A 14,843-nucleotide genomic window follows, 5' to 3' on the forward strand; every position below is an offset into this window, starting at 1 on the left:
GCTGCATAAAGTGCATTGTTAAAAACAACAAGGAAACTGCCATGATCTACTTTTGCAAAGCTTCCTGGTCTTGGCTCAGAAGAAAAACCCCCCCCCCAAAAAACATGAACAGACCTGATCCAATCCAAAATCCATGTTCAGGTTTAATCAGGTCCATGCAGAGAACAGAAAGGAGATATTAAATGAATAAAATCAGTTTGGTAGAACATGTACTGATGAGCCAACTTTAGAAAGAAATTGCTTTGATACACACCAAAATTCAATAGTTTCTTTTATTTAATTTTGCAATAGATCGTACTAACTTAAAGAGTTTTCAGTTAATTGGAAAAATATGAGGAAATTTAACTGTGATGCTGTATGTGTTATTATAATACATCTTATTTTTTAATTAAAGTTTTGTATTACATGGCACAGTAAACGAACATAAAAAATACACTCGATAATAATCAAAGATGTCTTATTGCTTTGATCATGTTACATATCTTGCAGTTCTTTCAACTACTTTACACCCCACTAGAATTATGTATTTGTCTCTAAAATGCCTATGAGTAACTCAGGTCACAAGCAAAAAGAAGGGAGAGGCTGTTATCTCGAGCCAAGAAACTTTCGGGTTGACAGCTTACAAACCTGTGAAGCCTGTGATGTGACATTGTTCATCCTCAAGGTGTGACAACCGTTTCTATCATCTCCCACATACGTCACTAGCCCCCATTATCCTGATATATATAAGGCCACAGGAAGTGTGGGCATAAGATTAAAAGGTTTACCAAAGCAGAGAGCTCAACTCTGCTGGCTTAGACCAAATAATTTAAAATTATTAACAGGAGATAAAAAGGAGAATTAATACATTTTCATCTTATCTCAGTTTCGGTAAGTACAATGAAACAGATTTTATGTACTGTGAATGTGACTTTTTTTTGTATTTCACTAACTTTTTAAACTAATGCCAATGAATTATTTTACCGATGTTATTTTAAAATAGTCATGCATTATTATTTCATCATTAAGTATATAAAAAAAGAGTACAATTAAAAATAAAACAAATGGTTTTCATTTTTGTGAAAATCTATTTTACTAGATTTAAAACAATATTTCATCATAGCTTCTATTATTATTTCTTTTACAGATTTAACTGATTAAACAATGGGGGTTGGAGTGATGATATCAATTTCTCTACTTCTGACAGGTGAGCTAAGTGATGCTGAACTTACTGTTGATACAAACTCAATTAACTGCTTTAGCATAGCAATGTCAAAATACATAACATTAAGCTGCAGGACAAATCCTCATGACATTTTTAAGGCTGAAATAAGGGCATTTGGGCTCTTTTAATAATGGCAACAAAATTTCCAACAACTTTAAAAAAGCAATATCATTGTCAGTGTAAAAAGGACTACATTAGAACATTATTTTTACAAAGAAAAAAAAATCACATATAACCGCAGATGTTCTATCAAAACATGGAGAGAAGTGAGATCTTTCATGTTCTATAATTAATTTTGGCCAGCCATCTATGCCAAATGGTGATATGAGCCTTGAAAGTTTAACCAAACTTCACTTTATGAAGTTTTACTCACTGAATTGTCAAAAAGCAAATAAAATATTTATGGTACCATTTTTCTGTTACTTTATGGATTAAAGTTGTGCAGTTTTGCTGCTGAAACTGTGAAATGTCCCATAATATTTATACTTCTAGTTGGTAATAGAAAAAATATTGTGATAAACAAAAATTTGATTTTTACTTTAGAATTTGACATTTGTACCTTATTTTAAATATGAGAATTTTGTATGCCCTTTTCCTTTAATGAGAAATCTGTGACCCACATATATACTTTGAGGAAAATCATCATATAATGAAAGTGCAAGGTTGCGCAGCTTCATTAAATATACAGAATTTATAGTACAAAAAACAGCTAATTATCATTGGTCAGGTGGTAGGCACAAAGATTCGTATAGTTTGCCATCCATCTTTTTTCTTTAACATTTCTGTTATATCCGTCTGTCAACAATGAACAACACAGAAAACAATATGAGGACATAAAGGATTGAACATCAAATCTTTACATAATCCATGTTTCAACCACTGAAACATTTGACATGCTTAACTGTAGTAATTCCTGTTTAAATAAAGTCCATCATTATACTTCTTTTTAAATTAACCCTTCTTTTTTTTGCCAGCATAAGAAAGTTAGCATTAAAATAAAATTAAAAAAAAAAAACATGCCAAAAGTGACAAAAAGAGAAAGAAATTAAGCTTAAATACTGGCTGACCAGACCAATTCAGGCACACAGTGGAGCAAACAATTAAATAACAATTTAAAAAAAAACCTAAATAAATACCTAACTCAAGGAACAAAAAAAGAAAGGTTTAATAAAAACAACTCAAGTCACCCAATCAGGGATGGGAATTGAAAAGAACTTAACGATTCCCATTCCGTTATCTTTATCATTTTAATTCCATTTCAATTCCTTATCGATTCTCATTGGGTTCTTGGTGGCGCCCTTTAAGAGTCACCATCATCTCTAAGCAGCATATAGAAGACATGACATTTGTGAAAATTAATTACGTGTTCTGTGGTCAAATGTTTGTGCATGTTCGGGAAGTATTTCATCTGTTGTGATCAGTGTTTGTGGATGGGAATCGGTTCTTGCAGAGAATTGGTTCCCAGCAGGGCTGGACTGGGACAAAAAATCGGCCCAGGCATTTTGACTAGAGACCGGCCCACCAGGTATTAAAGCCATAAAGCCTTTGAATGAAAACAAACGCTGTTGGGACAGTGATGTATACTGTCTTGTTGGTATATGGGGTGTATGATATAGGTGTATGAAAGTAGCAGTGGGCCAGACGTATCAGTGTCTGGCCCATTTCTACGGGCCATTCGATCCCTATACAACCGTTGCAAGAGTTTGGTTCGCATTGCCGGCAATAAGTCGGACTCGTTCCCGGTGGGTGATGGGCTCCGCCAGGGCTGCCCTTTGTCACCGATTCTGTTCATAATTTTTATGGACAGGATTTCTAGGCGCAGCCAAGTGGCGGAGGGCTTTCACTTCGGTGGCCTCAGAATCTCATCTCTGCTTTTCGCGGATGATGTGGTTCTGTTGGCTTCATCGGGTGAAGGCCTCCAGCTCGCACTGGAACGGTTCGCAGCCGAGTGTGAAGCAGCGGGAATGAGGATCAGCACCTCCAAATCTGAGGCCATGGTTCTCAGTCGGAAAAGGGTGGAGTGCCCACTCCGGGTCGGGGATGAGTTCCTGTCTCAAGTGGAGGAGTTCAAGTATCTCGGGGTCTTGTTCGCAAGTGATGGGAGAAGGGAGCCAGAGATCGACAGACGGATTGGTGCTGTGGCTGCAGTGATGCGGACGCTGCACCGGTCTGTCGTGGTGAAGAGGGAGCTGAGTGTAAAAGCGAAGCTCTCAATTTACCGGTCGATCTACGTCCCTACCCTCACCTATGGCCACGAGCTGTGGGTAGTGACCGAAAGAACGAGATCGCGGATACAAGCGGCGGAAATGAGCTTCCTCCGAAGGGTGTCTGGCCTCTCCCTTAGAGATAGGGTGAGAAGTTTGGCCATCCGGGAGGGGCTCAGAGTAGAGCCGCTGCTCCTCCACATCGAAAGGAGCCAGCTGAGGTGGTTCGGGCATCTGACAAGGATGCCTCCTGGGGGCCTCCTGGGTGAGGTGTTCCGGGCATGTCCCACCGGGAGGAGGCCCCGGGCAGATCCAGGACACGCTGGAGAGATTATATCTCTCGGCTGTCCTGGGAACGCCTTGGTGTTCCCCCGGATAAGCTGAAGGAGGTGGCTGGGGAGAGGGAGGTCTGGGCTTCTCTGCTTAGGCTGCTGCCCCTGCGACCCGGCCTGGATAAAACGGATGAAGATGGATGGATGGATGGTATATGTATGATTTCTATACATTTTACATCAGATAAAAACTTTGGTTGTAAGATTCAGGTAATTATTTAATAAAAGCTAGACATTTTAAATGAGAATAAGAAAGAAAGTATTTCTTTGTGCCCCCTTTTCCCTGTTAATGCCCTACCTGGGCCCCTGGCAAAACTTTGCTAGACCCGCCCCTGCACAGTTACCAGCTGTCAGCTACTTAGAAAAGGATCCTGGTGTTATTTCTCAGAAACAGTTCATAACTTCCCTTCAACTCATTCATGTCACCTAAAAGGTAAACCTGTTTCTCCATCACCTGTTCAGCTGTGATGATTCAGTAAGGACATCTCCTGGTTTCATTTTCATGTTTCCCTCTCACCACATATCCAAAACGATATCATGACCAGCAGCTTTTACGGCTGTGGCTCCAGCAAACATCAGCTGATACTAGAAAGTAATATTAAATCGATTCTAACAGCTGATCAAGCTTAAGCGTGGTGCTGTTGTTTAGGGCGACATCCGCTGGTTTCCTCTTTCTGGCGCAAAGTGGGAGATAAACAAACAAGAGAGATGGGACTTGTATCGGAAAAGCCGATCAGCTGATCATTGATCAGTTTTATGATTGAAGTAGCAACAGGAGATAGAGGGGGAGAGAATGAGAGAAGAAGAGACAGCTGACAGACACAAAGCAGAAAAACTCCAGCTTTGTGTCTTTTTCCATTCTAGCTGAAGTACAGGACAAACTGTGTTCCTTCTCAGCTCAATATGAAACGCGTAATATTTTCTCTGAATACGACACAATTCCGTTTTTTACGGGACGGTTGACGGTTGGCAACTCTACTAACTAACCTTATTAATAAAATAAAGTTCACTATCAGTAACATCATAGCACCCACCCAGCTGTATAGAAACTCCGTCATGCTAGCTAGTACGCAGTACGAGTTACTGTAACTGACTGTAAAAAGTCAGCACAACGAAAATAAACTACACCTAAACTTGATTTATATCTGACCCAGATAGACTGCAGGTCATAACTTCTTACCTAAAGTTCAGTGGACCACACACTCGGACCGGTGGTCGCCTCGGGTCTCTCCTCCTAATGCCTCCCCTTTCCCTCATCCACCTGCTGGCCTCAGTGGAAGCTCCGCCATAGCCACCACCAAACAACGGAGTTATTTTTACACATCGGCCAGCATCTGGCCAGTCCACCACCTTTCATTGTTTATACCGTTACAAAAAAAAAAAAAATATCGGCCCATAAAAACGAAAAATCACCATCGGCCCACCGGGCAAATGCCCGGTATGCCCGATGGCCCGTCCGGCTATGGTTCCCAGTTGTCCAACTCCTTGGAATCGTTAGTCTGCCCGCCCATCGATCCTCTTATCGATTCTTGCACTCTTGCTATGGTTAGCTGATTTCAGTTCATGTTCGGGATTTCAGGAAGTAAGCAGTGGCGCACTTTACAGCGTGGATGTGGACGTACTTTTATTTTTATTGCACAAAAAGATGAGAGCGCAATGCTGAAGTGGATACTGCTCCAGGACAGAAACAACTCCGTTAAACTGTTAACACAACTTCGACTCTTCACCTGCACAGACAACATGCCAACGCTAAGCTAGCCAAGAACTCAGAGTGATGATAAAGCTGAGTAAATGCTGACCCCAGCCCAGCACCGATAAAGTGAGCCGTGAGGATGGTTTGTCAGGTAGGATGGATTCCCAGAACACCGTCATTCGTGGTGAAGCTGCTTCAACAGGTATAAAACTGATGAGTAGTCAGACTGCAGCTTCTGTTTCTAATTGTTTATGTTTGTTAAGGAGAATCACTGTGGCCATCGGTTGGTGTTGATCGCAAAGTCTCTTTGTGCTGATTTCGTCTTTGATTTGTGCTGTCAGCTTTCTCTTTATGCCTAAATACCACGACAAAGAGGTTTATATTGTTATCTGGTAATTATGAGACTGTGCTTCAGATCATTTTGCAGAGTAACATTAAAGTACTGTAACGAGTAGTATAACAAATGTCTTTCTCCTGGGTGTAATTAAGTATCGTGCTGCATTACTTTTAAGAAAAGTGTTCTGTGTAATATCTGTAATAACTTTTTTACTTTACTTTTTTTGAGTCATGACCCCAAAACTGATCACAATAAAGAGGGGAAATACCTCCAACATGGACAAACATTTGACCATGCAGCATGTAATTAATTTGCATAAATTTAATGTTTTTAATATGCTGCTTAGAGATGAGATGGTTGTGACTCTCAATGTGGAGCCATGGAATTGAATTGATAAGTGTTATTGATAATGGAATCGAAATCGCTAAATTCTTATCAATTCCCATTCTTATCAGTGTTGTGGTCATTACTTAAAAAATAGTAATGTATTACATATATTACACAAAACATTTTACTTAAAAGAATACTTAATGTATACTTAAAGTAATTAAATAACTTCATGCAGTACATCACTTAATCATTCCCAAGAGGAAGTATTTTGTTGTAGTACTCTTTACATTACTTTTGCTTCTCTCTGTAAAATGACTTGAAACATTTTGTAACATAACATTTAACAACATAAAACTACACTGCTCAAAAAAATAAAGGGAACACAAAAATAGGACATCCCAGATCTGAATGAAAGAAAATTCTTATTAAATACTTTGTTTTTTACATGGTTGAATGTGCTGACAACAAAATCACACAAAATTATCAATGGAAATCAAATGTAGCAACCCATGAAGGTTTGGATTTGGAGTCACACTCAAAATTAAAGTAGAAAAACACACTACAGGCAGATCCAACTTTGATGTAATGTCCTTAAAACAGGTCAAATGAGGCTCAGTAGTGTGTGTGGCCTCCACATGCCTGTATGACCTCCCTACAGCACCTGGGCATGCTCCTGATGAGGTGGTGGGTAGTCTCCTGAGGGATCTCCTTCCAGACCCGGACTAAAGCATCCGCCAACTCCTGGACAGTCTGTAGTGCAACGTGGCGTTGGTGGCTGGACTGAGACATGATGTTCCAGACATGCTCAATTGGATTCATGTTTGGGGAACAGAGAGGCCAGTTCATAGCATCAATGCCTTCGTCTTGCAGGAACTGCTGACACACTCCAGCCACATGAGGTCTAGCATTGTCTTGCATTAGGAGGAACCCAGGGCCAACCGCACCAACATATGGTCTCACAAGGGGTCTGAGGATCTCATCTTGGTACCTAATGGCAGTCACCACCTCTGGCGAGCACATGGAGGGCTGTGCGGCCCCCCAAAGAAATGCCATCCCACACCATTACTGACCTACTGCCAAACCGGTCATGCTGGAGGATGTTGCAGGCAGCAGAATGTTCTCAACGGCGTCTCCAGACTCTATCACATCCGTCACATGTGCTCAGTGTGAACCTGCTTTCATCTGTGAAGACCACAGGGCGCCGGTGGTGAAGTTGCCAATTTTGGTGTTCTCTGGCAAATCCCAAACGTTGTGCTTACATCCAGTGTTGGGATGTAAGCACAACCCCCACTTGTGGATGTCGGGCCCTCATGCCACCCTCATGGAGTCTGTTTCTGACCGCTTGAGCAGACACGTGCAAATTTGTGGCCTGTTGGAGGTCACTTTGCAGGGCTCTGGCAGTGCTCTTCCTGTTCCTCCTTGCACAAAGGCGGAGGTAGCGGCCCTGCTGCTGGGTTGTTGCCCTCCTATGGCCTCCTCCACATCTCCTGATGTACTGGCCTGTCTCCTGATAGCGCTCCATGCTCTGGAAACAATGCTGACAGACACAGCAAACCTTCTTGCCACAGCTCGCATTGTTGTGCAATCCTAGATTAGCTGCAATACCTGAGCCACTTTTGTGGGTTGTAGACTCATTCTCATGCTACCACTAGAGTGAAATCACAGCCAGCATACTGAGAAACGGTCTGTGATCACCAACTGAAGAACCACTCCTTTATTGGGGATGTATTGCTGCCTGCCTATAATTTCCACCTGTCGTCTATTCAATTTGCACAACAGCATGTGAAACTGATTGTCAATCAGTGTTGCTTCCTAAGTGGACAGTTTGATTTACAGAAATGTGATTGACTTGGAGTTACATTGTGTTGTTTAAGTTTTCCCTTTATGTTTTTGAGCAGCGTATATATGTTCCCACACACCAAACTAATACCTGTCATAATGAGATAAGAAATGATCTTTTCCTTCGTATTTATGTATAAACACAAAGCCAATAGCATAAAGCAAAGACAGAAAACCAGCACAAAGGGATCACTACAGCGATTCTACTGTAAAAATATGAACAGGTAGATATGAAGGCCGCAGTCTGACTGCTCATGACTGCTTTTGTTACCTGTTGAAGTACAGGGTCTGGCTGCTGGATTTGGGTCAGCATTCACTCTTCTGTAAAAGCCGTCTGGGTTTTACTGTACAAATTATTTAGATGTAAAGATTATGTTAGATTACTTGAGTGTATATTTTATATGACACAATATCATTGCAGAAAATCGTTTCAACTGTTGGTGCAGTGAATTCATGACATAATATTTGCATTGGGAAGAGATCAATACTATACATAATGGATTGATTTGGGAATGAGGTCTCAGATTAATTTAATGTAAATTTATATGTATACATGTACATAGATGTAAAATTGTAGTACTTACTACATGTATACATGTATATTGAACAGCATGGCAAGTCTTTTCAACAATTTAGAAAACACAGTAGCACAAATACCAAATTACCTCAAATAACTACCACAGGCGCAACAATGTATACGACGCTGGAAGCCACCACGGCATCGACAACAATGACGACGACAGCCGCACAAACAACAATGACTGCAGCTCCAACAACCACGACAGCCACACCAACAAACACGACAGCCACACCAACAACCACGACAGCGGCACAAACAACCACGACTGCAGTACCAACAACCACGACAGCTACACAAACAACAACGACTGTAGCTCCAACAACCATGACCGTAGTGCCAACAACCACAACTGCAGCTCCAACAATCACGACCGCATTACCAACTACCACGACCGCATTACCAACAACCACAACTGCAGCTCCAACAACCACGACAGCTGCACCAACAACCACAACAGCGGCACCAACAACCACGACAACCGCACCAACAACAATGACTGTAGCTCCAACAACCACGACCGCAGCTCCAGCAACCACTACCGCAGCTCCAACAACCACAACAGCGGCACCAACAACCACAACTGCAGCTCCAACAACCATGACCGCAGCTCCAACAACCACGACCGCAGCTCCAACAACCACGACCGCATTATCAACTACCACGACAGCTGCACCAACAACCACGACAGCGGCACCAACAACCACGACAGCGGCACCAACAACCACGACAGCGGCACCAACAACCACGACCGCAGCTCCAACAACCACGACCGCAGCTCCAACAACAATGACCGCAGCTCCAACAACCACAACAGCGGCACCAACAACCACAACAGCGGCACCAACAACCACAACTGCAGCTCCAACAACCACGACCGCCGCACCAACAACCACGACCGCAGCTCCAACTACCACGACCGCATTATCAACTACCACGACAGCTGCACCAACAACCACGACAGCCGCATCAACAACCACGACAGCTGCACCAACAACCACGACAGCTGAACCAACAACCACGACAGCTGCACCAACAACAATGACCGCAGCTCCAACAACCACGACAGCCGCACCAACAACCACGACCGCAGCTCCAACAACCACGACCGCAGCTCCAACAACCACGACAGCTGCACCAACAACCACGACAGCCGCACCAACAACCACGACCGCAGCTCCAACAACCACGACCGCAGCTCCAACAACCACGACAGCCGCACCAACAACCACGACCGCCGCACCAACAACCACGACCACAGCTCCAACAACCACGACCGCATTATCAACTACCACGACCGCCGCACCAACAACCACGACCGCAGCTCCAACAACCACGACCGCATTATCAACTACCACGACAGCTGCACCAACAACCACGACCGCAGCTCCAACAACAACGACTGCAGCTCCAACAACCACGACCGCAGTTCCAACAACCACGACAGCCGCACCAACAACCACGACCGCAGCTCCAACAACCACAAGAGCGGCACCAACAACCACAACAGCGGCACCAACAACCACAACTGCAGCTCCAACAACCACGACCGCCGCACCAACAACCACGACCGCAGCTCCAACAACCACGACCGCATTATCAACTACCACGACAGCTGCACCAACAACCATGACAGCCGCATCAACAACCACGACAGCCGCATCAACAACCACGACAGCTGCACCAACAACCACGACAGCTGCACCAACAACAATGACCGCAGCTCCAACAACCACGACAGCCGCACCAACAACCACGACGGCAGCTCCAACAACCACGACCGCAGCTCCAACAACCACGACAGCCGCACCAACAACCACGACCGCCGCACCAACAACCACGACCGCAGCTCCAACAACCACGACCGCATTATCAACTACCACGACAGCTGCACCAACAACCACGACCGCAGCTCCAACAACAACGACTGCAGCTCCAACAACCACGACCACAGTTCCAACAACCACGACAGCCGCACCAACAACCACGACCGCAGCTCCAACAACCACTACCGCAGCTCCAACAACCACTACAGCAGCTCCAACAACCACAACTGCAGCTCCAACAACTGCAGCTCCAACAACTGCAGCTCCAACAACGACGACCGCAACTCCAACAACCACGACCGCAGCTCCAACAACCACAACAGCGGCATCAACAAACACGACAGCGGCACCAACAACCACGACAGCGGCACCAACAACCACAACTGCAGCTCCAACAACCACGACCGCCGCACCAACAACCACGACCGCAGCTCCAACAACCACTACCGCAGCTCCAACAACCACAACCGCAGCTCCAACAACTGCAGCTCCAACAACTGCAGCTCCAACATCCACGACCGCAGCTCCAACAACCGCGACCGCCGCACCAACAACCACGACCGCAGCTCCAACAACCACAACTGCAGCTCCAACAACCACGACTGCAGCTCCAACAACCACGACCGCAGCTCCAACAAGCACGACCGCAGCTCAAACAACCACTACCGCAGCTCCAACAACCACAACTGCAGCTCCAACAACTGCAGCTCCAACAACCACGACCGCAGCTCCAACAACCACGACCGCCGCACCAACAACAACGACCGCAGCTCCAACAACCACGACCGCAGCTCCAACAACGACGACCGCATTATCAACTACCACGACAGCTGCACCAACAACCACGACAGCTGCACCAACAACAACGACAGCAGCTCCAACAACCACGACTGCAGCTCCAACAACCACGACCGCAGCTCCAACAACCACGACCGCAGCTCCAACAACAACGACAGCATCACCAACAACCACGATCGCAGCTCCAACAACGACTGCAGCTCCAACAACCACGACCCCAGCTCCAACAACCACGATCGCAGCTCCAACAACCACGACCGCAGCTCCAACAACCACGACTGCAGCTCCAACAACCACGACCGCAGCTCCAACAACCACGACCGCAGCTCCAACAACCACGACCGCAGCTCCAATAACCACGACCGCAGTTCCAACAACCACGACCGCAGTTCCAACAACCACGACAGCCGCACCAACAACCACGACCGCAGCTCCAACAACCACTACCGCAGCTCCAACAACCACGACTGCAGCTCCAACAACCACAACAGCGGCACCAACAACCACGACCGCATTATCAACTACCACGACAGCCGCACCAACAACCACGACAGCGGCACCAACAACAACGACCGCAGCTCCAACAACCACGACCGCAGCTCCAACAACCACGACAGCCGCACCAACAACCACGACAGCTGCACCAACAACAACGACCACAGCTCCAACAACCACAAATGCAGCTACAACAACCACGACCGCAGCTCCAACAACCACGACCGCAGTTCCAACAACCACGACAGCCGCACCAACAACCACGACCGCAGCTCCAACAACCACGACCGCTGCACCAACAACCACGACAGCCACACCAACAACCACGACCGCATTATCAACTACCACGACAGCTGCACCAACAACCACGACAGCGGCACCAACAACCACGACAGTGGCACCAACAACCACGACAGCTGCACCAACAACCACGACCGCAGCTCCAACAACCACGACAGCGGCACCAACAACCACGACAGCGGCACCAACAACCACAACTGCAGCTCCAACAACCACGACCGCAGCTCCAACAACCACGACAGCCGCACCAACAACCACGACAGCTGCACCAAAAACAACGACCGCAGCTCCAACTACCACGACCGCAGTTCCAACAACCACAACAGCGGCACCAACAACCACAACTGCAGCTCCAACAACAACGATCGCCGCTCCAACAACCACGACCGCAGTTCCAACAACCACGACCGCAGTTCCAACAACCACGACAGCCGCACCAACAACCACGACCGCAGCTCCAACAACCATAACAAACTCACCGACAACTACGACTGCAGTACCAATAACCACAACCTCACCTACAACAACCACAACAGCCGCACCAACAACCACGACAGCCGCACCAACAACCACAACAGCCGCACCAACAACAACAACTGCAGCTCCAACCACCACGACCGCAGCTCCAACAACCACGACAGCGGCACCAACAACCACAACAGCCGCACCAACAACCACGACAGCGGCACCAACAACTACAACAGCCGCACCAACAACCATGATCGCCGCTCCAACAACCACGACAGCCGCACCAACAACAACAACTGCAGCTCCAACCACCACGAGCGCAGCTCCAACAACCACGACCGCCGCACCAACAACCACGACCGCAGCTCCAACAACCACGACCGCATTATCAACTACCACGACAGCTGCACCAACAACCACGACAGCGGCACCAACAACCACGACCGCGGCTCCAACAACCACGACAGCTGCACCAACAACCACGACCTCAGCTCCAACAACCACGACAGCATTACCACCTACCACGACCAAAGCGCCAACAACCACTACCGCAGCTCCAACAACCACTACCGCAGCTCCAACAACCACAACAGCGGCACCAACAACCACAACCGCAGCTCCAACAACCATGACCGCAGCTCCAACAACCACGACCGCAGCACCAACAACCACGACCGCAGCTCCAACAACCACGACCGCATTATCAACTACCACGACAGCCGCACCAACAACCACGACCGCAGCTCCAACAACCACGACAGCGGCACCAACAACCACGACAGCCGCATTAACAACCACGACCGCAGTTCCAACAACCACGACAGCCGCACCAACAACCACGACCGCAGCTCCAACAACCACGACCGCAGCTCCAACAACCACGACCGCCGCACCAACAATCACGACAGCCGCATCAACAACCACGACCGCAGTTCCAACAACCACGACCGCAGCTCCAACAACCACGACCGCCGCACCAACAACCACGACAGCCACATCAACAACCACGACCGCAGCTCCAACAACCACGACCGCAGCTCCAACTACCACAACAACGGCACCAACAATCACAACTGCAGCTCCAACAACCACGACCTCAGTTCCAACAACCACGACCGTAGCTCCAACAACCACGACAGCTGCACCAACAACCACGACCGCAGCTCCAACAACCACGACCGCAGCTCCAACAACCACAACCGCAACTCCAACAACCACGACTGCAGCTCCACCAACTGCAGCTCCAACAACCACGACCGCAGCTCCAACAACTGCAGCTCCAACAACCACGACCGCAGCTCCAACAACCACGACCGCAGCTCCAACAACGACTGCAGCTCCAACAACCACAACAGCGGCACCAACAACCACGACCGCAGCTCCAACAACCACAACTGCAGCTCCAACAACCACAACAGCGGCACCAACAACCACGACCGCAGCTCCAACAACCACAACCGCAGCTCCAACAACCACAACAGCAGCTCCAACAACTGCAGCTCCAACAACCACGACCGCAGCTCCAACAACTGCAGCTCCAACAACCACGACCGCAGCTCCAACAACCACGACCGCAGCTCCAACAACGACTGCAGCTCCAACTACCACAACAGCGGCACCAACAACCACGACCGCCGCACCAACAATGACGACAGCCGCATCAACAACCACGACCGCAGATCCAACAACCACGACCGCAGCTCCAACAACCACTACCGCAGCTCCAACAACCACGACAGCTGCACCAACAACCACGACCGCAGCTCCAACAACCACTACCGCAGCTCCAACAACCACGACCGCAGCTCCAAGAACGACTGCAGCTCCAACAACCACAACAGCGGCACCAACAACCACGACCGCAGCTCCAACAACCACAACTGCAGCTCCAACAACCACGACCGCCGCACCAACAACCACGACAGCCACATCAACAACCACGACAGCTGCACCAACAATAACGACCGCAGCTCCAACTACCACAACAACGGCACCAACAACCACAACCGCAGCTCCAACAACCACGACCGCCGCACCAACAACCACGACAGCCACATCAACAACCACGACAGCTGCACCAACAACAACGACCGCAGCTCCAACTACCACAACAACGGCACCAACAATCACAACTGCAGCTCCAACAACCACGACCTCAGTTCCAACAACCACGACCGCAGCTCCAACAACCACGACAGCTGCACCAACAACCACGACCGCAGCTCCAACAACCACGACAGCTGCACCAACAACCACGACCGCAGCTCCAACAACCACGACCGCAGCTCCAACAACCACAACTGCAGCTCCAACAACTGCAGCTCCAACAACCACGACCGCAGCTCCAACAACTGCAGCTCCAACAACCACGACCGCAGCTCCAACAATGACTGCAGCTCCAACAACCACAACAGCGGCACCAACAACCACGACCGCAGCT

At 47.8% G+C, this 14,843-nt stretch overlaps 2 protein-coding genes across 2 annotated transcripts; both read left to right on the plus strand.

The window, feature by feature from the left end:
- Positions 1-281: 281 nt before the first annotated feature.
- Positions 282-9,575, plus strand: LOC109200647 (mucin-5AC; the record flags this gene model as incomplete). Its single annotated transcript, XM_025905398.1, has 3 exons — positions 282-870; positions 1,127-1,186; positions 8,623-9,575. Coding segments are annotated over exons 2-3 (996 nt in total), but the record flags the coding sequence as incomplete, so codon positions are not given.
- A 129-nt stretch (positions 9,576-9,704) lies between these two features.
- LOC112846136 (mucin-5AC-like) lies at positions 9,705-10,733 on the plus strand (the record flags this gene model as incomplete). Its single annotated transcript, XM_025905399.1, has 1 exon — positions 9,705-10,733. A coding segment is annotated over one exon (1,029 nt), but the record flags the coding sequence as incomplete, so codon positions are not given.
- Positions 10,734-14,843: the final 4,110 nt, after the last annotated feature.

The sequence above is a fragment of the Oreochromis niloticus genome, linkage group LG3, assembly GCF_001858045.2.
Source record: "Oreochromis niloticus isolate F11D_XX linkage group LG3, O_niloticus_UMD_NMBU, whole genome shotgun sequence".
Classification (NCBI taxonomy): Eukaryota; Metazoa; Chordata; class Actinopteri; order Cichliformes; family Cichlidae; genus Oreochromis; species Oreochromis niloticus.